General features: G+C 45.7%; 3 protein-coding genes across 7 annotated transcripts in view; 2 read left to right on the top strand and 1 right to left on the bottom strand.

Annotated features, from left to right (window-relative positions):
• Nucleotides 1-15,033, bottom strand: part of LOC6527964 — a 32,640-nt gene extending 17,607 nt beyond the window's left edge. The window contains exons 1-7 of one of the 2 annotated variants that reach the window (XM_015198362.2): nt 14,977-15,033; nt 7,724-7,830; nt 5,024-5,418; nt 4,082-4,254; nt 2,811-2,876; nt 1,626-1,766; nt 1,184-1,313 (exon numbers count right to left, since the gene is read on the bottom strand). In XM_015198362.2, coding sequence (XP_015053848.1) covers nt 1,184-1,313; nt 1,626-1,766; nt 2,811-2,876; nt 4,082-4,254; nt 5,024-5,418; nt 7,724-7,787 — 969 coding nt within the window. In that variant the 5' untranslated portion in view covers nt 7,788-7,830; nt 14,977-15,033. Of the gene's footprint in view, nt 1-1,183; nt 1,314-1,625; nt 1,767-2,810; nt 2,877-4,081; nt 4,255-5,023; nt 5,419-7,723; nt 7,831-14,701; nt 14,955-14,976 lie in introns of those variants that run through there. The other variant, XM_039371051.1, reaches the window with a different exon arrangement.
• Nucleotides 1-22,719, top strand: part of LOC6527958 — a 104,658-nt gene that overhangs the window by 60,042 nt on the left and 21,897 nt on the right. For 3 of the 4 annotated variants that reach the window (XM_039371046.2, XM_015199023.3, XM_039371045.2), the window contains exons 7-8: nt 11,041-11,268; nt 12,070-12,209. In XM_039371046.2, the coding sequence (XP_039226980.1) occupies nt 11,041-11,268; nt 12,070-12,209 (368 nt within the window). Of the gene's footprint in view, nt 1-11,040; nt 11,269-11,423; nt 11,511-12,069; nt 12,210-22,719 lie in introns of those variants that run through there. The other variant, XM_039371047.2, reaches the window with a different exon arrangement.
• Nucleotides 16,569-17,818, top strand: LOC6527960 (heat shock protein 23). Its single transcript, XM_002088991.4, has one exon. The coding sequence runs from the start codon at nt 16,786-16,788 to the stop codon at nt 17,437-17,439; it is 654 nt and encodes a 217-aa protein (XP_002089027.1). The 5' UTR covers nt 16,569-16,785; the 3' UTR covers nt 17,440-17,818.

Genomic DNA, 22,719 nt, shown 5'->3' with positions numbered 1-22,719 from the left:
CTTTTTGTACACGGAATTTACCACTCAGCTTGCACACTGAGCTATGTAGCTGGCCCTTCTGCAGCACAAAACCGCCGCCTTTGATGGGCAAAAACTATAGACACAGACGTTCTTATCCCGCAGCATAAGCCCTTACCAACTCACCACCACCCCGCCACCTGGCGGTGACAATTATGACACTTTGGAGAGCAGCTGCTGTCTGGCGACTGCAGTTAAAGTTCAGTTTTATTGGCTTTGCGCTGAATGCGGTCCCAAGTGCTGCGTCCTTTAATTCTAAGTAGCTTAACTTACTTTTCAGACTGTCACCGGGCAGAAGGAACAAAATGATTGCACGGCCGCAAGGTGTGGTTTTTTAAGCGCAGTAATTTACAGCACAGGGCTTTGTATTATGGCTTTCAATGGTGCAACACCCAAAACCCAACACCCGTCAAAGTTTTTTCCTTTCCTTTCTATTAATTCCCCATAAACGAGGGGATAGAAATATTTTGCTATTCAGCAGAAATGCGCCAGGTGCTTATGTGTATCACAAACACTCGCTGGCCTTGCAGCCTCATTCAATTTTGGCGGAACAAACATTTGTATGTTTCATAGGGCCACGCCCTCTTCGGGCCAACGCCGTCAATAAACAATTCAGCAAGTTTGCCATTTACCACACCGCAAAGCGATGCAAATTTGCAAAACAGCAGCGACATGTCGCTATGCATTTGACTGGAATAGCCACCAAAAACAGCTCCCTCATATTTCTGTTGGCTGCATGCGAATTTTGACAGCTGGAATACAGGACACACAGGATGCAGAACACCACGGACGGACTGGCATAGCAATTTTCGTTGCAATTTTTTATTATTTTGCAAATGTCATTTGCTCATAAATCACTCAAAAGTACCACATAGAAGCAGTCGATGAGTTGCGTTGGCCCAGAGTGTTGACGATTTCATTTAACGCGCTGTGAAATGGATTTTTGGGTATCCCCACTCTGCACTTCGCACAACTATTTTCACTATTCCATTTTTCACAACACTGTAGTGTATAGTTTCCCATAGATGTATGTGTATGCTTTTCTCTTTTTGTTGGCCGTTTTGTCGGTGGTTTTGAATGGCTTTTCGCGGAGCTACACAATTTGCTATTTGGGGCGAAAAAAGCCAAAGCCAGAGCCACAGTCATAAGGGGAAACTGCACTTACCATTAGTTCTTTGTCGGAGATAATTGCGCCGAATGTTATCGACATTACGGGACCCATGAGCGGCGAAACTAACATGGCAGCCACTATATTGGGGGCATTATTCTCCACGAGGCCCAGGGCAGCCAGAGAGCTGGAAGAGTAGAGCCCCATAATGATTACTTTAACTGACTTTTACTGACCCACACCGTCAGCTGGTGGATCCTACGAAACACTACACATTGCAACTCCTTTTATTCGCCACACTAATAAGTATAAAGGTGGAAATACTAGGGATTTCACATTTTTTTTGAACTATAGTTACTTTTATAAACTCAAAGGATATTAGAATCTACTTCGTATTTCAGTTCGATATGAAAAATGTTTTGCATTTAAAACTACATGCTTTCTTCTTCATTGAACTTCTTTTATCATTTTCACTTTGAATTTCGATCAGTGTACTCACTCGGCCGTAACGATAAGCAGCAAGTAGTCAAAGGACAAGGATCCTCCGGCTCGAACTCCATCCACCACCTGCTTGACTGTTAATTTCGACTTAATTGATTCCACGAAATTGTTCCATTTCGAGGCATCCTCGGCTTCCTCGCTGTTTTCAAGGAAACAAATGCAGTTGTAAGCAGCGCCATAAAATGAAATGGTTTTTTTTTTAAATGGGCAGGAAAGTGTTACAGCAGTGCACTTGTATTGATTGGCTTTTATTTTTCGGTTTGCAGAGAAAAGGATATTACTAAAACAAGCGGACAAAGAAGCAATTGTGTATGTGTGATTAGAATTATACAAAGATAACCAGAACATGGGAGAAGTTCCATCTTCGTGTGTCACTAAATTGATTCCAGATTTTATTTACCCTGCTCCAACCACAAAACCCAGCCACATAATTCCCATTTCGCCTGCAGTCTGCTGCTGATTAGAGTGTGGCTCTAATAACCCAACCAAAACATCACCTCAATCATCGCCCAAAAATAAACCACAAGCCAACCTCAATTACGAGCTCATCAGGTATGCACACAGGTGTTTCGTTTTGTGCCCACCGACAATTGCCTGCCAAGAAGTCATCGCCTGTGTATATTTAGTGGCGACTTCTGCCATTCTGACTCAGCACAGTCACATAAAATGGATGCATTTAAACCATAGCAGTCAGCCAAAAACGGAGATACCCAACCCATACCCTGCAGCCCATTCAAATTTCGCCGTTTTCACTACTCAACACGACGACGATGGCGATACCCATTCCAAGTGGCTCGTAACTCTGGCCCAAGGCCGTAATAAACTGGGACCTGAGCCAAGGACCTCCAAGGACCTCTCCCCCTTTGGGCCAGACCAACCTAGTCGTAAAGGGAAAGAGGCCAAGTTGCGACATCTAGATATCTAGAGGCGGCAGTCAAATGTCACGTTTTCACCGAAAGTGAAAGAATTGTGCGAGTGAAAGTTAATGAAATGACTGCCGCCTTTGACACGTTGAAGGGTACACCTGAAATTAGTTTTTAACAAAGCGACAGCTGCGGACTGCTCACAAAAGGACCTTCTCCACTAACGGCTCCGCACAAAGCCAGCAAACACAATGCCAGCGGAACACAATACCCGTGCCCCATCCAAACGCATCGCACATCTATGCGTGTGGCGCACTCACCTGTAGTCATCTCGCATGTTGGCCGCATCTGTGATGGCATCATAACTAACGCTGCACGGCAGCACACTGCACAGAGAAAAAATACATATCAAATTGGACCATAAAAATACCACTATGTTTGCTTAAACTTAATCCCCGAATTTACTTCTCAATATTGCATTCTTAGACCCTTGGTATGTAAGGACATTCAATAGCTTGCTGTAGAGCACAACTTTCACTATTTGTCTTGTTTTTCACCGAAAAAAGGTCGAGACTTTCCCTCTGTGTAGATACGTTTGAAATTGATATATGCAAGTGCATATCTGTAAAACAAGTCGGGCGCATTTCGTGAGGGGCCGTCAAAGGATGCAGTGCAGCATGGCACATGCCGGCTGACATCGAGATCTCGAGATGCTCTGGCTGAGCAGAGAGGCTGAATTATAGATTACACTAGTGGCACTCAATCAACGCAAGGTGCATTCCGGCAGATCCTTTCTTAATTGAATTCCTGCGCATATTAATAAGCTTAAGTCGCACTTTGTCTGGCCACTCGGCTCCTTGAGGTCATGGAAACATCTGCTGTTTGCCTTCTGCCTTCTGCCTTCTGTCCAGTGCCCTCTGCTCTTTGCCCTTTACCCTCCGACTGGCACAAGAATCTCCTTTTCATCGGGTCACACCTTCAACTGCATTTTAATCCCCCTGCTTAATGCCATTAAATGATTATCACACCTTCTTTTCCCGCCTCCACGATTGCAGATACTTTTGCTGCCACTCCTGCTCTTTTGCTTGTACATATTAAATGCAGCAGTAGCCTGACTACTTAGTTGGGTTCACTGTTCATTGTTCGGCTCTATTGTATTTTGCTTAATTTAATTACTGGGGAATTCCACTCGAAGGCAAAGTACGCGTACATATATACCGGTTGTTTAACATTTTTGCAAAAAGGGGTTTTAATTGGATTCGTTGTAGTAGCTGTAAAATTGCATTTACATTATCGAAAGGTATTTGGAATTTTGTAAGCAGTACTGCAGCTGCTGCAGGCAATCAAAATGCAGAACTCAAGGACCTTGGCAACATGGGAGTCCTTCGGTCAACCGGCCAGACTCCTCATCTTTCTGGCATTTTATTGCATCTCCATGGAGAACCAGAGAACCAGAGAACCAGAGACACCCGATGAGCTCGACCAGCTGTTGCTCCTTGCTCCTGGTTGCTAACTCCTTGAGTTTCCCGACACGTTCGGAGTTTGGCGTTTGAAGCCACACCCCCTGCACTCCTTGAATGTCTCAACTTACCTGACACTGGAATTCAATTTAGTGCCAATGCCCAGTTCCGTGAGGCAGTGCAGCGTCGTCTCGCAGGGGGAGCCCGCCTGCAGCGGAAAAACGACGTGATGGAAGTATCCCTTCTTGCTGGTCGTCCAAGTAACGTGCTCAATTTCCAGCTTGACAAGCAGCTCCTCCAGCACCTGGACAAACGAGGGAAGCAACAGCTTAGGGTGGCATTTTCCCAGGCTTATAGCTTATGGCTTATGGCTTCATGGCACATGGCACATGGCCTTGGCATTTAATTGGATCGGCTGAATGTGATTATAACTATGTATAGTCCTAGCACCCATTGCTCCCTAACTGATTGACGATTTGTGTGCCGCGTCCTTGGCTGGCCAGGATGCACCAGCATCCATCAATCTTCTGCTGCGCAACCAGGCCGTCTAAGCCACCTCATTCATCAGTATAATCCGCCCCAAGATACGATTTGGGTAACCTCCTACGGAACGCACCGCTCGAGTCACGTTCTCGTCGAGTTAAGTGCATCCTTACAAGCGGAGCAACAATCGTTGTCGCAGTTCCCATCGCCACCGCAATCGCAGGAAAACACTGAGAAAAACGATGCTTTCTCTTCAAATGTTAATCTGTATTGCACATCTGCTTTCTATTTCAACTTCTTGCATTAATTCTAACTGCTACTCATGATAAAATATGTTAGTTTCTTAAATTTTTTATAGATTTTTAAACGATACCTTCCGCATGCTTCACTAAATGCCACTGGTAGTTGCAACATTTTGTTCTCTGTGCATGAATCGCACTCACAGCTGGCATCGAACCCATGTCCACTCCAACCACTACTTCACTCCTCCCACACACGAGAATCAACGTTAAGTGCTTGGGGAAGGCATAAAGCTCTGCCCACTTGACCGAAACTGCTCCTAACTCGTAACTGACCGTTCGACGACTTACCTTTTCGAGCGGCACCACTAAATTACGTTTGTCCATGGGAGCACCCATCGTGGAGGTGTCAGCTGGCAAAATCTGGACTCCTGCGCCTGCTCCTCGTCCTCCTCCTGCACCTGCGGTTCGCTTGGGTACGCCGCCGCCCACTTGTCCGATCCCTGGGCCACCGCCACGCCCACCGCCTCCGCCACGACGATACTTGGGCACATTCTTGTCACGTAATTCAACTTCGAGTCGTAGTATTGCGTTGTTATTCTCCGGAAGATTGATGTTCAGATTATTGTTGCCACCTCCATTGGCGGCTGCAGCGACCGCAGCATGGCCACCATGACCACCAAGGTGTCCCGGATGGCCACCAATGCCACCGACAGACGTCTCCAGCAGGGCATTATTGGAAGTGCCTGGCATGGGTTAATGAAAAGGTGATGTGGTCGTGTACATAAACGTAAGCTGATTTGCCATTAAGCTGGACTCGTCGTGTCCATGGAAATGGCTTGGCGGCAGGAGGGGATTGGGGTGCTTGGATACTCAGAATACGAAAATGGAATTTCGCTATTTGGCATTGTTTGGAAACGCCGGCTTAATTCGCCTGTAATTAGTTAATTCACGGCAATAGCACTATTTATATTGTAATTAGCGTAAATTGTAGTGATATTTTTGGATCCAGTTAAGCGCTTAACAAATATTTGGTTTTTCAACCGCAACGCTTATTTTAGCTTCAAATTACGCTAATTAAATGGCCGGCTATCGCGAGCAAATACTGCGTGTTGTTATGCAATTAAGCGGATGACTTATGCTTAAATTAAAGTTCTGGCCCTATAAAAATAAAAAAATAAAACAGAAATATACGAGTAGACACAAGCCTAAGCTCCACTTGTGCTAAATAAATAAATAAATAAAGTGGCTGGCGAAAAATCAAATCAAAGTCTACATAAAAACCACACAAAGGATCACAATTTATTATGCCAAGAAGCGAAACCAGACAGACATCGAAATGTAATATAAATCCCGCCACATTGACAAATGCCAAAATAAGGCTTAAATGCGCTTAGGCCAGGACTTTCAGACTTCCAGGACCCTTGTATGTGTGTGATTGTGTGCGTGTGTGTCTGTGTGTGCTTGTCTTGGGGATGTCTGAGTTTGTTTCTCATAGTTTCTCTAGTGGCAAAAGTTCCACAAAGTCAGCATTCAACCTGGCCATCGATGTGCTCATCTTTGCCTATTTAATTCCGGCCGTGAACATCTCCGTTTCAGGTCGCCATGGAATTGAGGGTTCCATGATTTATGTCTGACACCTATGAGCCGAACTCTGCGGAATTTCACCCGAAGTGCATGTTATTTTTTTGGTCTCCAGCTAAGTCCTTTTTGTTTGCCCAAGTGTTTTGCACTCTTTAAGCTGTTGCCAGGACGAGGGTTTTTTGTCTTCATGCTTTGGAATCTGTCAGGAATCAGGCATCGAAATTGCTATACCCTGTGACCTAGTGCTATCTACTTTGTATTGCACATCAGTTTACTACTCAGGATGCAATGTTTTTATATCCTTATCTTGCAAAGCAACTATTTCGCTTGTCATAATTGTATTGTATTTACTGGTCTGCTGATATTCGATCAACTTCTGGCCAGGGTGCAAAGGTGATTTATTCTTCCAGCGACATGGAGCAACTTCGTTCACGCCCCACTTGAAGGAGGCCCAAGGACACCAGTCACCACCTACATACCATCCATCCACTCGGTGCTCATCAATCCGGGTTCTGCTCCATTGTCATTATCAGAGCGGCGCTGCCATGGTGACAAACTAAATTAATGATGATTCCCTTTGATGGCTTTTGGCATCGCCTTGTTTCGCATTTAAATAAATATTTGATTAATGCTCTTTCGACGAAAAACGACTCGTACATGCCTGTTTTTGTCGCCGTATTGCACAAGATGCCATATTTCGCTCATGCCGTTTGTTTCATAAATTATATTGTTTTATGGGTTTTTATTGTGGGCTTTTTATCGTCGCTGATTTTGATAAATGGTCGCTGCTTAGTGCTAGTGCTGAAAGTTGAGTTCCAGCAATTAATTCGTTGCTATCTAATATATATGTACATAGAGAAATGTTCTGAAGTCTGTGCTTTCAAGGCCTTCAGTAATTTGGCCCAGCAAACTCCTCTATGTACTCAACCAGTTGGCTGCGCATTCCTTTCGACCAATCTCATCGTGGCTAATTAAATTTTAATATTAAATTTTTGGGCTGCAAAATGCGCTACGTACGCTCGGCATTCACTTGTAAAATTATCTTGGCAAAGTTTCGTTTCCCCTCTTACCAAACAAAAAAACAAAAAATCTACTCTACTCCCACGTGTGTTTACTTCAGTTTACTTCTGGCTCTGGCCGCCGGGCTTCATACAACATTTATGGCCAGCTCTTAGGCCCGGAGAACACTTTTACGATGTCATAAAATAATTAATAACGCCACTAAACAACGTAATTACGCGCCTAAGCCCAATGCATACAGGTGTGTGTGTGTTTGCTTATATGTATATTGTCTACATGTGTAAGGGTGGTGCGTGTGCATGTGTTGGTAGATTATGCGGTTTGCCGACGCCTAGATAAATGCTACAGTTTCGTGTAAACAAAATTGCAACTTTGTATTTAATTAGGCAGCGGCGCTTATTCAATTTGCCGCCCTTTTTTCGGGGATAGGGGATGTAGTCCACTTACCGTAAATCAGCTCACGTTCAAAATTCGCCGTAGGCACAACGATTAGAAAGACCACGCCCGGCATCCTGATTGGGATCACCCGCTGCTGTCAACGTATCCTGTGGATGCTGCAAAAGGATATAAACCGTTTAGTTGGCAAATTTGCCAGCCTGGCTGAAACTAAGGCATTAATTTCGAATTAAAATGCCCCACAAAGACTTGGCAGCTCGACTTGGCGGCCAAAAGAAGTTGAGATACTCGGGCGCCCAGATGTATGCAACACTTTGGTGCAGCTGAAAAACACTACCTCGTTTTGCATAAGAACTCGGCATTATGCCGACTTTTATACCCGGTAACTGCATTAGCATCTCTGTCCGGTTTCATTTTCGCCGTGGCCGCCTAACTTTCTCGAGTTAAGGCAACTTCGCACCGCTAATGGGCTCCGAAGCTTGCTGCTCTAAGTAGTTTGCGTTTTGTTTGTGTTTTTGCATTGCTGCAAAAGCAGCACTTGCACTTTTTGAAGTTCTGGCACGCTGATGGCTGCCAGATTATCGCAACAATTTCTTAATCAAACTGCTGGCCAACTCTTTCGCAGGCCAAATTCTCGGCAGTATCAATAAAAGGTAAAATGCTTGCTGCTTGCCAGAGAAATGGGTAGTCCTTCGAGGATATTTGCACACCCAGTGTTCCGACTTCTCGAAATTAAAATGCCATTAGCACCGAGCCGGGCAAAGTACGATGCGAGTGCGATTAAACAGAGGAGCCGACAAGGGCACCGGCTCTGGAATATTACTGCCGAGGGTTAAGTCCTTGCAGGATCTGCCCGAGTGCCCCCTTTCCCCGTTTCCCACCAGGAGCAACCCTCACAGATACACACACAGACAGGCTCATAAGGACCTGAGATTTAATGGAGCTGCGATTTTTACTCGCCAGTGAAATCACTGCGGCACTCGAGGTAATCGAGGCGTGCCAGCAAGCTGGAAGTGCATTTTTTCGCTCGGCTTTTACTGAAGATCAGAATGTATTTCAGAAAATAATTCCACAGCTTCTGCCCGCCAATATTAAATATTATTATTTACCTGAAATCATAAAGTGAAATTGGAAATCCCTTTTAATGCATAGTTTGTTCTTAAATTTGTGTAGACACAATCACCAATCGCTTTCTGCTTAACTATAATTTTCTGAGTGCTCATTGCCCCGGCGAATAAGGAAGTAAACAATGAAAAGGTTTTCAAGTGAATCAATATTTGAATACACCTTATGAGCAGCCAGCCCTCCGCCCAGTTGACATTTTCCGGTTTTCCTCACCCCCCCAGTACAAACCCAACACAACTTTTCCACAAACTGTTGGCGTTTTCTTGCCTTTTTTTTGTGTTTGCAACACTTTACTTAAAAACTTTTCGCAGCAGTCCCCAAAACAAACGGCCTACTCATACTCATGAAGTGGAGGGACAGCAGGGACAGCGGGAACATCAGGGCCTAGAGCCCAATCCCATCCCGAATTCCATGGGCGTACTCCTGTGCCGTTCCGGATTTTTCATTTTTTTTTTTTTGTTGGTCGTACCCATTCACCCGGTTTCCACAAGCCTCTTAGGAACTTTCAAGCCAAACAACCGAAGCCACTTTGCAGCACGTTCACTGTTGCACTTTTTTTCTTACCACTTGCCATCTTTCATTTTGCGGCATATTTATTAAAAAGCAAGAAGCGCAAAAAGTGAGCCAAGCCAAGGCAAAAATCGAGGATGGGGGTAAATTCTTTTATATTAACCGAAAATATTTATTTTCTTGCTTACTTGCTGCCTTTTTCCCTCCTCCTCCTCCTCCTCCTACTCCTATTTATTTTTATTTTTATTTTGTATGCGCACTTTTCTGATTAATTCCGTAACTATATATTTGCACAACTTGGGTGAAGTTTTCGGCGCGACCACTTGAGAAGAGCGCAAAGCCGGAGACTCCATCCTTCCGAGCTTTGCTTTCCACTTCTCCAGCCGGATTTCATCTGGCATTCTGGCATTCTAGCATTCTGGAATTCTGGCATTCTGGCATTGTCGCTCCAAGTGTTTGTGTGCCCCAACAATCCAACAATGAAGCCTGCCAGTAATTTGTATGAGTACCCACCGTCGTCCCACTAATTAGGCCACCAGAACTGCATTAGTTTTCGCATTCGGCGAAAATAATTACAAATTGCAGTGCAGGGTACCCACAAAATACAAAAAATAAAAAAAAAACAGAAACAGAAAAGCTCAGGCATCAAAAAGCCAATTGAAGTAGTCCAAGGTTTTTAAAAGGCGCGATGGGGGCCCATAATTACTTTCAATAAGTTTTTGGCCACACAAACCATAGTGACCGGCGCACGAGGAGACTTTCCCTGTCAGCTTTGATTTCATGGTTTGCCACATTTCCCGTGAAGTTTTTCCCATTTTCCCGCACTATTGTGAGCGTCTAGTGGCATCTTAATTAAAAGCGCTAATTGGTTATGTCTGAAAGTCGAAGAAAAGGGCGAACTCTGCCAGTTTAGCACCGCTTGTGGGTCACTAAGCAATTCACAATTAAAGGTAACGCGACTCCTTTATTACAATCAAATTGGGAATTTAAGAACCTTGTGGCTTTGGCTCTGCTGAAAAACACCCATTGACTTCGAGCTTTTGGGGCAAAGAAAAAACGGCATGAATATTTGAGCATGCAACAAAAAGCGGGACTAACACAGATAAAGTTGCTAAAACTTTTAGACAACAGAACTAACAAGGACTTAGGTGGGCCAACAACCGAACAACCCACCGTTCTAACCGTCCATTCTAAGGAAAACGGCTTTAGCATAATGCATAATCATTTAAACAAGGATATGCCAGGAGTTGAGTCCTGCAGCCGGGCATTATGACACACCCCGGTGCAGGCAAGTCCGGAAAAATGCCTTTTATGGCCAATTTGAGCGGGAGAAGCTTGGCCCGCAGCTTAAAGCCAGGCGATAAGAACAAAGCAGCCGAAAAGGCGAGCATCCAAGGACACTTTAAGCGCTCTCCTGCGTCGCCATACCAGGTGAACCCTAGTTTTTCCCCCTTTTTTTTTGCTCGAAAATTGTGTATCTTTTGGCCAATGTGTGCCTGTATTCCCAATGCCCAGTGGTGCTATTCGCAGGAATATATTATCATTAATTTCGAATTATGAAAAAGTGGCGACGCAGTCAACGAGTTTGGGACTTTCGACTAGGCAAGCTACGCAAAGGAATGGTTAAGGTATTAGGGTATTAGGGTTAATATGGTGCTAAATTTGTATACCCTTAATACAGAGAGGTGTTAAGGACCTGGACTAAATGAAATGTTTCCCTTTTGTGCTTTCAGCTTGGTCGTGTGCTGCGCAACTTCAACATCACAAAGATAAGCGATCTGGAGCTGATATCAAACTCCACCGATCGCCTGGACATCACCTTCCACTTCTTTGGGGTGAAAGGAGACTCGCAGCGTATCCGGGATGCCATCACCAGGATGGTGGAGCGCGGCAGGATTGGCAACTTCACGCTGGTGGCCAATTTTCATCACTTCGACGAGAATCCTCCACTTGGCTTGCTGGTGGGTAGCTGGTGACAGCAATAATCCATCTCTTTTACCAATTTATTCAAACGGAATTGTGCGTTCGAGTTATTTGATTGGCCAGTATTAGTTGAAAAGCTCGCCTATCTATTGAAATTTTCCGGTTAGCCTGGACATTTCGAGCAAATAAATTTTGTATTTCGTCGCAGACATTTTTTCACTTTGCACTCTGGGGCACATCCATCAATCGAAGGCATTCCATCATTGATTTTCGCCGAATGGTATTTTCATTAATTCGCATCCGAGCAGACCATCCTGGCTATTAAAAGCGTAATAAATATACCAAGGCACTCCACATTACCTACCCTACCCACATGGGTCACTGCCACCCATTTCCGATACATATTAAACAATAATTTATGAACTATTGAGGCGTGTGCCGGAATAAAAACATAATAGCCAATGTAGCAAAGTGCTGTGTTAATAAATATGCACATAAATATGTCAACAGTGTGGCACTTGACACTCGAACCGAAAACGGCAACGAAAATAATTATTTATTAATTGCGGCCAGCTCGCCCGAACAATTGGGCTCATCAGGAGGCCGGCAATTAAGTGGCATTAACATGACGAACAAGCCGCCAAACCTCAGTGGCATGCACCTTACTCCTCCACCCCTTCTACCCCTTCTACCACACCCACATGTTTGACGGACAGGAAGTGTGTTAAACCCAAACCCAAAGGACCGCATCCAATCCCAAGCCGAGCAGCTCAAAACCCCGAAAACCGAACCACAGCCATCCAGTGTCTAATTAGTGTGACATTGTCTCCCTTTTGCAGGAGCTGACCGTCAATCAGCCGCAATCAGGAGTCCGCGAGGCCAGCGAGTTCATCATATCCTGCACGGCCCAGGGCTCATCCCGGATGCAGTTTCAGTGGTTCAAGGATGGCGCTGTGGTGAATGCCAGCAAGGCGACGAGGTGAGTCTACTATATATTATATTATATTATATTATATACGAGGAGTCGCAGCTGCTTATCTCGCGAAGCCAGCTCGAAATGCCATAAACTGTGTGCCCCCCAAATGGAATATGGAATGAGGGGGGTATCGGCAAACTAAGACTGAAGACTGGAGCTTTAATAAAATAGTATAGAATCAAATCGGGAAATATGGGAAAAATCAATGTCACACTCGGAAAGTCAGAGAACGGGGGAAATCGCGAGGGATGACTCTCGTCACAAGTGTTCAATTTGACTTTATGACTTTTACACATCAATAAACATGACATAAAAACGCCAGGCGGAATAAAAATGAAACGGCCAAAAAGGATAAATAAGTCAGGGCAAAGATAAAGATTTGTCAGTGGCGTCCATGGACGAAGGACGAGGGACATGTCTAACTTGGGAGCTGGTGAACTGGTGAGCTGGGAGCCCGAGTTCTGGACCAGGCCGAAACCTAACCGCAGTAAGCCTAGCCGAATGATTGATCATAAATCCAACAGAGTGGGCCAGCCGGAACACATGTGTGGCTAACATATACGAATGGCATACCCATTCCACTCCATTCCGGAATCCCTTCAACTTCCGACTTCGGAGTCCACAACCCCGCAATCCAGATCCCTTCGGATCCACTTGGCTGGCTGGCGGGGAGTGTGGGTGCATTACATAAAAAGCATATGGCCGTAACTAACGAGGGGCTGTTACTTGGGCGACTTGGCAGGGGTTATGAGCAGCTTAGCCCTTCCAGGAGCAACACCACCCACTTTCCGACCGCCATGTTGCCTTGACAATTCGCCTTGCAGCCGAAGGCAGCGCACCACAAAGCTCAAACTTTAAATGTGTTGCGTGAATGAATGGCAAACGAGGAGCGAGGCGGAGGTCCTTTGGTCCTTGGAAGGGATTGCTTAAATGAACGGCGTTCGCAGGGCGGTGCAGATGCCGATGGAATTCGCAATTCATTAACAAAATTTTAAGCCTTGGCTGGCGGCAGGCTTTTGGGCATTCTGGTACAACCAGTTTTTTGGCAACTACATGTCACGAAACGTTGCCAAAAGTTGTTTTTATCAGACCAGAAATTTAAAGTTCCTTTCTCTTCAAACGATCTAAATTTCTATGAGAATCAGTATGGTTATAAAAATATTTTGTAAATAGAAAAGAGACCATAATAGTGTGTTTAAAATATAACTATATATAGATACCCTTTACCCGAAATGCATTACTTGTTATTCAATCGGCAGATGGCTATCACACTGATAACGATGTGTTCTATTTTTATGCGCTATTCGAATAAAAGATTGTTCATCCGAATATTACCTTTCAAATAAATAAATGTACGGCCCCCATGCCCGCAAATCGATAACGAAATCTATTCTCGGAGCTCAGTTTCTGTTGGCCAGTGAAGCCAACTATGCGTTTTCCAAATGCCAACTGCTACATGGAACATGGAACAATTCGGACCCTTTCATGGCCATTCCGCCAGTTAGCCCCATTCCTCTGATGGCTTTGGAGGTGGTGGGGCCCAGACTTATGATTACTTTTATGCATATTTGTACGGATCCAGCACATGTATGTACATACATGTTATCCTTGTTTGCTGCAGGACCTCCACGTGGCTGGCAGCCCCTCCATCAGTTTCAGTTTTGCCCAGTTTGCGTGGCCCACTTGGACGCATTGATGTGTAAAAAATGACTGGCGTACAAAGCCGCAAACATGTGTTTTTCCCCCAATGGTGGTGGTGGTGGTGGTGGTGGGGCAAGTATTAGTAAATATTTTAACTAAAGTGAAGTGAGTGAAGTCATTCATTTGGACATTTACCAACTTTGCATTATACAAACGACTACACATTAAATCCGTCCGATGACTTTACTTTTGCGTACTAAAATAACCGGAAGTAAGTGAATTTTGAATGCTTGATTTCACCGCAGGGAGCTGTTCACTTGGCCAAATGCTATTTATTATCGAAACACGGCCAATACTAGCCAGCTGCCGATTAGTTCCCTCGATGGCTATTTGCAAACAATTGGCACATTTGGACACTTTGCTTAAGTTTGAGTTAAGGGAGTAACTATATTCACACTGATTAAGAACACATGTGTTTCAGGTGCAGATTAAGAATGTGCCAAAAAACTTTCCACTTTCCATAAAATACATGTATCTCCAATCCTTTCTGACTAAGGATACAGTATCTTCTACTCAGCTACCTTTAAGTGCGCCATCGAAGGCGTTCGGCCGTTAATCTATTGGATTGCCAGTCGCCGAAATTGTGACCCAGTTAGCAGATGTTTATCGGCAGCGCCATAGGCAGTAACCCACTTAATGAATGCAATTATTTTCCAATCACGGCACTAAGGCATCCAAAAGCTGGCCACAAACTCCACAACTCCCAAACTCCCAATCTGCCAAACTGCCAAAACAGGGGCTTTGATTAACATGCCTTGGCGTGCCAATTGCCATTTGAAGGCGGAGGTACGCACATGTGTGTAAAGTAATCAATGGCCACGCTCATTAATTGCGCCCCTAATCCTGTGTCCTTTGCAATCTGGGGCGAGGATTTGCCGGAGTACAAGGCCGTTGGGCTGATTTAGTGTCACAACAGCAGTAATACAATTATTGGAGCTGCGCCCAAGCAAATGCTTCTCATTGGAACAACTTCGATTGTTGGGCTTTCACTTTGCAAAATAATCCTTAATCGCTTAATCTATTCGAGGTCCTTTTATCGTTCCAACAACACCACTCTTTGCTTACTCACAGCTTGCAAGCACCTTAAAAGCCCGAATTGAACTGAGTTAGAGAGTGAAAAGCAGCACAACGAGATCACTTTTTGCCACATTTTATTTGCTTCCAGCTTCACAAATTCCAGCTAATTCCATAAACAGGAGCTTGCTAACAAACTAAGCTGTGCTCGTTTCTCTGACGTCTTTGACATCGATGTGTTATGTAAAAGCGGTACACAATTTGTAGCCAGCCAGCAAGCCAATTGACCTTTTGAGGAGGGAATTGAGATTCCTGCTAATATTAGCTTAACCCTAAGCACTTGCGTAATCTATATTTGTCCCAGCGCCATGAAGTGGAAGGGCTTGACTGCCTGTCAATGCAATTTCAAACCCATCTTCCCCTTATCCTTTTGCTTTTCCCCTGGCCCAAGAACACGACTTTGGCTTGGAAGCTAACGAAACTGTTGCAGTCACTTTTGGCCGTGCTCTGAAAATTTGTCAAACTTGCTTAAAAGCCAAAGCAAAAATTCAATTTCAGCAGCGAGCAGTGAGCAGCGAGCAGCCAAATTGCCTGACCCCAGCAGCCCCAGACATAAGTAAAATATATATCGTATATATTTTACAAATTGGCTCAACTCTAGGCAGCAACAAAGAGGCAACAACTGTCTTGACAACGCAGCGACGACGTCGTCGTCGAAGGACAATGGAATGCAGCTCTCGAATACAGGGTGCAAATCGAGAGGAGGAGCTCCTTTGGTCCATCGAGCCGTATGGTTTCAGCGTCTAATTTAATCCGACACAGCTTTCATTATCTTCAGCCAATGCGAACATTTTGGTTGCTTACTTTTGCCATATTTTTTCTAATAGCTTACACCCTGTTTACAGCTGTTTGGTTAGTATTGCAATTACACTGAAAAAAAACATAGCTATACAACAAATTTTTCCCTTTTTCTTTGCGTAGTTTCAGATGCTCAGAGTGCGACATCTTGCCATTTCTCTCAGTGCATGCACATCCAATGTTTGAGGGGGGTCACGATTTTCATTAGTTTCATTTGCCACAATGCGTCTCGTCGTCTGCTGAGTTCAGTTGCCCGGATTTGCTTTGCTTTCTCATCGTGGCGGGGTGACAATGGCACAATTAGTGACACCATCCCCAACATTCCCCGCCAGCACTGGGTTGCTTCAAAATTTTGGCATTATCTCATAACTGGCTCAACTCGCTGTGCAGTGTTTTCCTTGTTCCGTCTTTCAATTCCGGCTGCTTGGCGCCACTTGTGCAATAAAAGGACGAAGCTACGCGGCTGATTGGACTGCTGGTGGGACGGGTATTGATCAAACAGCTCGGGTTGTCGGACAAGGCTGAGACCCACTTTCCCGGGGACGCGTGTCGCTCTATACAGTAAAACTTCCATCGGTATAGAGGAAATGGTAGTGCTCCTTCCTAAAGAAAATGGGAAATCAAATTAGCTAAATGAAGCTAGAAAAGCTTAGATTAAATAGGTCAAGCTTATTACAGAAACTTCTTTTGGATTGTATCAAATATCCTCTCCAGCGAATGGGAGTTCCACCTTCAGAGCAGTCACTGTACCTAGAAGCGCCATTGAAGGTGGAGCAGAAGCAAGCTCAGTTAGAGTGGCTTCGGTGCCAGGTACAGTTGTGCAGCTCCAAGCTCCGCCGATTACCATACCCTCATCCACTCAGTTAGCTTGTAAGAGTCGAACCGGGCGGAGGGCAACGGTTTTTTTGGCCACCTAAGCCAAAAATCAACACGCTTGCTCCGTGTCCAACGAACCGGAGACCGTGTATCGGGCACCGGACCGGGAATCGGAATCGGAGGCGCAGTCATGCCCATCCACTGGGACTGGGACTGGGAGCACGACCACGAGCATGGTCACCACCACTGGCAACCGCCGCGTCGCCACTGGTCCACCGGGGAGTCGAAGTGCCGCCAGAGGCACTACTACCTCTCCCACGACCTGGACGTTTGCGCGCGGGACTTCCATCTGCGGATGGACGACAGTGCCTGGTGCCATGGATCCTGTCTGGTGGGTCGAGTGGTGATAGAGACCGGCACCGAACCGGACTCCCTGGGCCGGGGCACCTTCAAGGTGGTGCTGGACGTGCACCACTTCCAGATCGCCGAGCTCACAGTGAAGGCCCGGAATAGCGACACGGTGTGCGTGGAGGGCAAACAGGCGGATGACCGGGCGGAGAAGGGTCAGCTGTGCATCACACGCGAGTTCACGCGATCCTACAAGCTACCACGGCACTACGATGCCACCCAGGCACGGGCCACCTTCTCCGCGGACGGAATACTGATGATTACGGTGCCAGCACCACCGAAACTGGACGACGTGGAGCGCCAGATCGAGATCGAGCCCACGGGCAACTACTTTGGCAGCGTGTCCGATCCCACGGCCACCAAGGCCATCGAGCAGGCGGATGTGGACGACGATGGTGGAGAGGCTAATCCTGCTGGCACGGCGATGGACAAATGAAGGCGGCGACGTCTGGCGGTTGCGCAACGGTTCCGCTTCCTCATCCCCAAGTGGAGGCGGAAACCCAAATACGTTTAGGCCGCCAGAGGCAGTCGATCGGCCGGAGGGCAGTTGGAGTATTCCAGGCGGAGCGGCAGGCGGAGCACATTCCAGTCACCTGGCACACACATGCACGTTGGAGTTCTTCGCGAGAACCAAAGTAACTCGGTTTGTTCCTGGGTTCCAACATAGATGGCACGTAGTCCTTCGTTCGAAACGTGAGCAAATATGGCGAAGTCAACAGTTTGGTAGGATTTTCTTAAGGTAGCTTCAATATTCGATTTAAGAGTTGATATCCGCTTGTGATTTTGTTTTCGCCAATAAAGGACTTTATCAGAAATCAGTGAGTGTGTTTTCATATATCCTGATTTACCCTTTGCTCTTCAGAAGGAAGTAGTAAATGCAAGAATTTAAAAGAAATTGTGCAAGAATCGTGTTTTTACTTCACTAGAAAGCGTATTTAGAAATTACATTTAATTAATTCTAAATCAAATCGGATCAGGGAACGGAAAGATAACAAAGATTCATTCCAGCGAGTTGTTATTGCAAGTACAATCCGAATGAAAGTGTCCTCCGGCTAATCCGGAAAACAATCCCAAATCAGGGATAAATCATGCCTCTGGGAAAACTCCAGCTCGAATTGAAAACCCAAGCGAATTGGATTTCTCGCAGCTCTTAACTTTCCTGTCACGCAGCTTTTGATTAGCGTCAAATTTGAATAAAATTCACTAACACCTTTTGTGTTTTCCTTGTCTGTGCTCGTATCCTGGGGCACTTGGCCCACAAAAAGACAACAAGGATACACAGCTAGTCAGCTGAAAATGTATGCATATGTATGTAGTTTGGCCATCGACCCAAGATTATTTTCTATACAAAAATGGGTATGCAAACCCTTGCAATTAAATGTCGGATGAGGAATTTAATATTTTGATTTACTATCTATAGAGTTCGTTTACAAATAGTTGTGCAACTTTGCTGTAGCACTCTTCAGCTCCAACATATTGTGCCCAAAATAATACATAAGAAGTAAGGAACTGTGACCCACTTCATAAGAGCCAATCAGGCCTTCGGCCTTCTGCGAAATCGTGGGCTACTGCTCCGTTTTTGATTTGGTTTTGGTCCCTTGCAATTTAGACGTTGAGACACGTTTTCCTGTTACGATTCTAATGAAATTTGCTACATCTTCAAGTGAATTGTTGCAGCTGAAAAAAATTGGGGAAACGAGAAAGGAGCGACGAGGTCGCGTACTTTGTCATCGTTTTGTTTTCATGCGTAGTTGCGTTTAATAAACTTTTTATATGGCCCTCGAATGGGTCGAATCCGCGGACGGAGGGCTTGTCAGTTCTCCGGACGGACAGGCTCATTTCTAATCTAGTTACGGTTGCGGGAATGATGCCTGCAGCTTTAAGATATTGGATGGACTCACTTGCCGGGCCGTGGTGTATTCATATTTACGAGTATGGCGATGGATGGCGAAGGGTGGCGAAGGACGGCGATAAAATATTCAGCAAGAAAAGCAACTTGACAATTTCAATTTCCCATGCCGTATTGCTGGCGGTGGGGACAAACCAAAATAACACAACGATAATAAACACCTACACACCCATTTTATGAACTCATAAAACACTCCGATGGAATCCGATTCGAAATCGTATATTTTATATATACAAACCACGCATATGAATGCCAAAGTGCGTATGTCCGTGCTCGAAGGACCTCCAGCCTCGTTGTCCATAAAAAGCGCCCATATGCACCTCATCCGCTCGCAGGAGCTAGAATAACACCGACTATTGACCATCGAGCATCGCCATGGGTCATTCCCATTGTTGTTTCATGGTTTTCATGTGTCGCTGGTCGAGAGTGCGCAGAAATCGGTATGCGGCTCACAACTAATTTTTTGCAATGGCCTTTGATCCGTTGCGGGGCGCCGATTGAATGTTATGCTGCCAACTTTTCAATCGCACAGCAATCAAATATCCCCGGGGATTAGCCAACTTGCATATGAGGACGCGACAGCTAATTAAGCAAATTGATGCGACATCAGACGGTAACGGAGCTGCAAACTGGAGGTCTCTGGGGTGCTGGAATGCAGAAGGACTTGTTTCCGACAGGGGATCTTAAACAGCGACAGCATTGACATGTAGGAAAATATAAATATTCGCATGACGAGTTGATTTAATGGAACACTAAAGCTTCAACATTTAATGGCAACCTTTCCTATCATTTTTTCTTAAATGGAAAATGAATCTTTAACATTTAATGGCAACCCTTTCTATCCTTTTTTCAAAGTTCCATTTGCTGATTGAACATGGGAGTATATTTAAGCACGTTTTCAAGCTGGCTATCTTAGTTGTAAAATAACTAAGTATTTTACTGAAAGAACACCTATGTATACAGTGATTTTATGTGGCACCACCCTTTATGCTGAACATTTTCCCCCGGTTCGAACTGTTCGTGATTAGTGCAAAGTGGGCATTACTGGCTGGAAAATCCGTGATTTTGGAGCATGTACAACAGAGTTTGCTGACATCGTAAGACTTTGCCACCAGAGCCGACGTTATTGGTCCATTGAACCTTACAGCCAATGCGTTGTTATGAGTTGTTTGACCAGCAACCAAAGCACATCAGCTCAAATGAAGTGCAGCTCGGGGATGCATCCTGCGGACTCGCATCCTGGCCGTCGTCTGGCTGCAGTTGTATTTACAGGACACGCACACAGACACGCACGCCTACGCAAAGGCATTTTGCGGGCCATTTGTAGCGCTTGCAATTCCGGAAAGCGGACAAGAGGGGGAGGGGGAGGGGGATTTGGGCGGGGGAGTGGCAAATGCATTTTGCAACCGCAGCCGACAACGGAACGAAACGTTTCTGCCCCGGGAGCAAATTCAGTTGCCGGAGATGGTTACGTGAGGCAAATCGCATTGGGAAAATGCATCATTAAGAGGAAGCGGGCACCGAAACCCTAAATACCCTAACTGAAACTGGCGAACTGCAATGCGGATTGTTATATGTTTATCAGCTAAATAAATAAATACAAGAGATTTACATTTTCGGAACCTTTGCCTGCCATAAAAATAAATATCTGCAAGCAAATACCACCGAATGGCGTTCACACTTGAAGATTATTTGACACACAGCTTAGAGGCCATTGCGCGGATAATCCAGCCCAGATCCAGATAAATACATGCATTAAGGACATGCGTATATGCGCCCTTTGTTGGGTCTTTTCGCACAGTATATGCGCGTATCCTTCGAAGGAAATCGAATTGAGCACACACCATGAAGCGAATCGAATGGGCTCCAGCCCAGCTCACCAACGAGCCAAAACGAATAATGTTCAGCTGTTTCGCAGCGATATTAGATAGCAGTCGATTCAAAAGAGAGCAAACCACCAGCTCCTTTTCTCATCACGTACGCATCGCTGAGGTCCTAATCCTTCGTCCTGCGATGCAGTTGCTGCCGTTGCAGTTGCAGTTGCAGTTGCACTTGCGCCGGGCCATGCAGTGGCATTAGTGGTGCTGCTGCGGCTTAGCCAGCTTCCTGGACAACCAGGACAACTAGGACAACTAGGACGACCAGGACAATGCTGAACAATGCCGGACAATGCAGGACGTCAAAGTCGATGTCAATCCTGCCTGGGCCCATTTGCCGTAAGCGGCGCCAAACAGGACCTGTGGCCGCGTTGCTGTTTTTGCGGTTGTAGTTAGCGAGTCCTGCGAGGACATCATAGTCGGCACTGGTACGGTGTTGCTGCTGCATCGCATTTAAGCGTTACGCACTTCCGGTTGGGAGTGTTATTACTTCCGTTGCCATTTAATTGATTTTGAAGGTGCTTGGTGCTTGGCGGTGCCCAGCTGGGGCCACAAAGGACTCCTTCCGCCCGGTGCCATTAGTAAATTGTAGGTTAAGTGCTCTGCATGCGAAAGCTCAATACCCAAAAACCCAAGGCCCAATCCCACACCCACTCCCATTGCCATTCCCATTGAAAACGCATTTTTAGACGCCTCTACACCTGTAAATAGCTATCCAAAGGTACTGGCAATGCGAGTGGGTGGGTGATGGGTGATGCGGTTAAGGATGCGGTTTTTGGGCACTTTTTGCCGGCGTGACGTCAGCGCTATCCATGCGTAAAAGTTATTAGTGAAATGCACTCAGGCGGCGGAAGAAAGGCGCAAGAAGAAGAGTGAGGCGGAAACTGCTGATGTTTGTTGGCCACGAAAACCTCAAACAGCACTTAAGTTGTTGCCAGCTGGAAGGTTTTGGTTTTCGGCTTTCGGCTTTCGGTTTACTTTGCTTAGTGCTCATGCAATGCAGCACCACCACCACTGCAACCAGGTGCAATCTGCGATTTCCAGCTCTCTGGAGGATTATGAGCCATGCCCGGGAGGAGTCTAATAGGCTTACCGTGCATTTTCGACAGTTTGCGCAACTTTTGCTCAAGCCGCCGCCTTCGAGGGGCGGAATTTAAATTCGCAATTACGCGATTCCACATCGCTTGTCAGAGACACGAGCTCTGCGATTCTCGCATAATTGAATGCCGGATTATATATGTACGTATGTGTATAAAAAGTCATGTAGGAACGTAAGTGAGAGTAAAAGTCGTCTACCCAGTTGATTGATTCCCCGTTTGCAAACACATTCCCCCGATGGTTGAACCAGATTTACACCAGCCAGACTCATTGGCGAAACTCATTGGCACATGCGAGTGTACGTGTGTAAAGCGACCCATTTATCCACGAAACCAAAAACTATTAACAATTTTAGCAACAATGCGTTGCCAGAGCCAGCCGCATCCAGGGCATTTCGAAAAACATTTGAAAATGAAACATGTTCCCGCTAATTGACTTCGAACCGCAGCATCCGCGATTGTTTCCCCATTAGCGATGATTTCTTTCGCCCAGGATGCCATGAGCTATGGTAACGGGGGGCAGTGAGGGGGAAGTGGGGGCTATGGGGATATGGGGCCGTGATAAGTGAGCTGCTATTAGTGTGTCAATTAGCGGACTTGCTGCATATGATCCAGCTCACTTGGCCCGGCTCACTCCCTGGTATCCAGCTTGCAGCATATGGCATATTGTATGCGGTATTTGGCATTTGCCATTCGGCATTCGGCATTTGGCTGTCACGGGGCGTGAGAATTAATGCACGACTGGCAGTGTGCGAATCTGTTTCAAGTACTTTCACTCGCGGAAACCGAAAGTGGAGTGCTAATTAGCATGACTAACCAGCGCTTTCATCTGC

The sequence above is a fragment of the Drosophila yakuba genome, chromosome 2L, assembly GCF_016746365.2.
Source record: "Drosophila yakuba strain Tai18E2 chromosome 2L, Prin_Dyak_Tai18E2_2.1, whole genome shotgun sequence".
Classification (NCBI taxonomy): Eukaryota; Metazoa; Arthropoda; class Insecta; order Diptera; family Drosophilidae; genus Drosophila; species Drosophila yakuba.
This window is presented reverse-complemented; position numbering and strand designations above follow the sequence as displayed.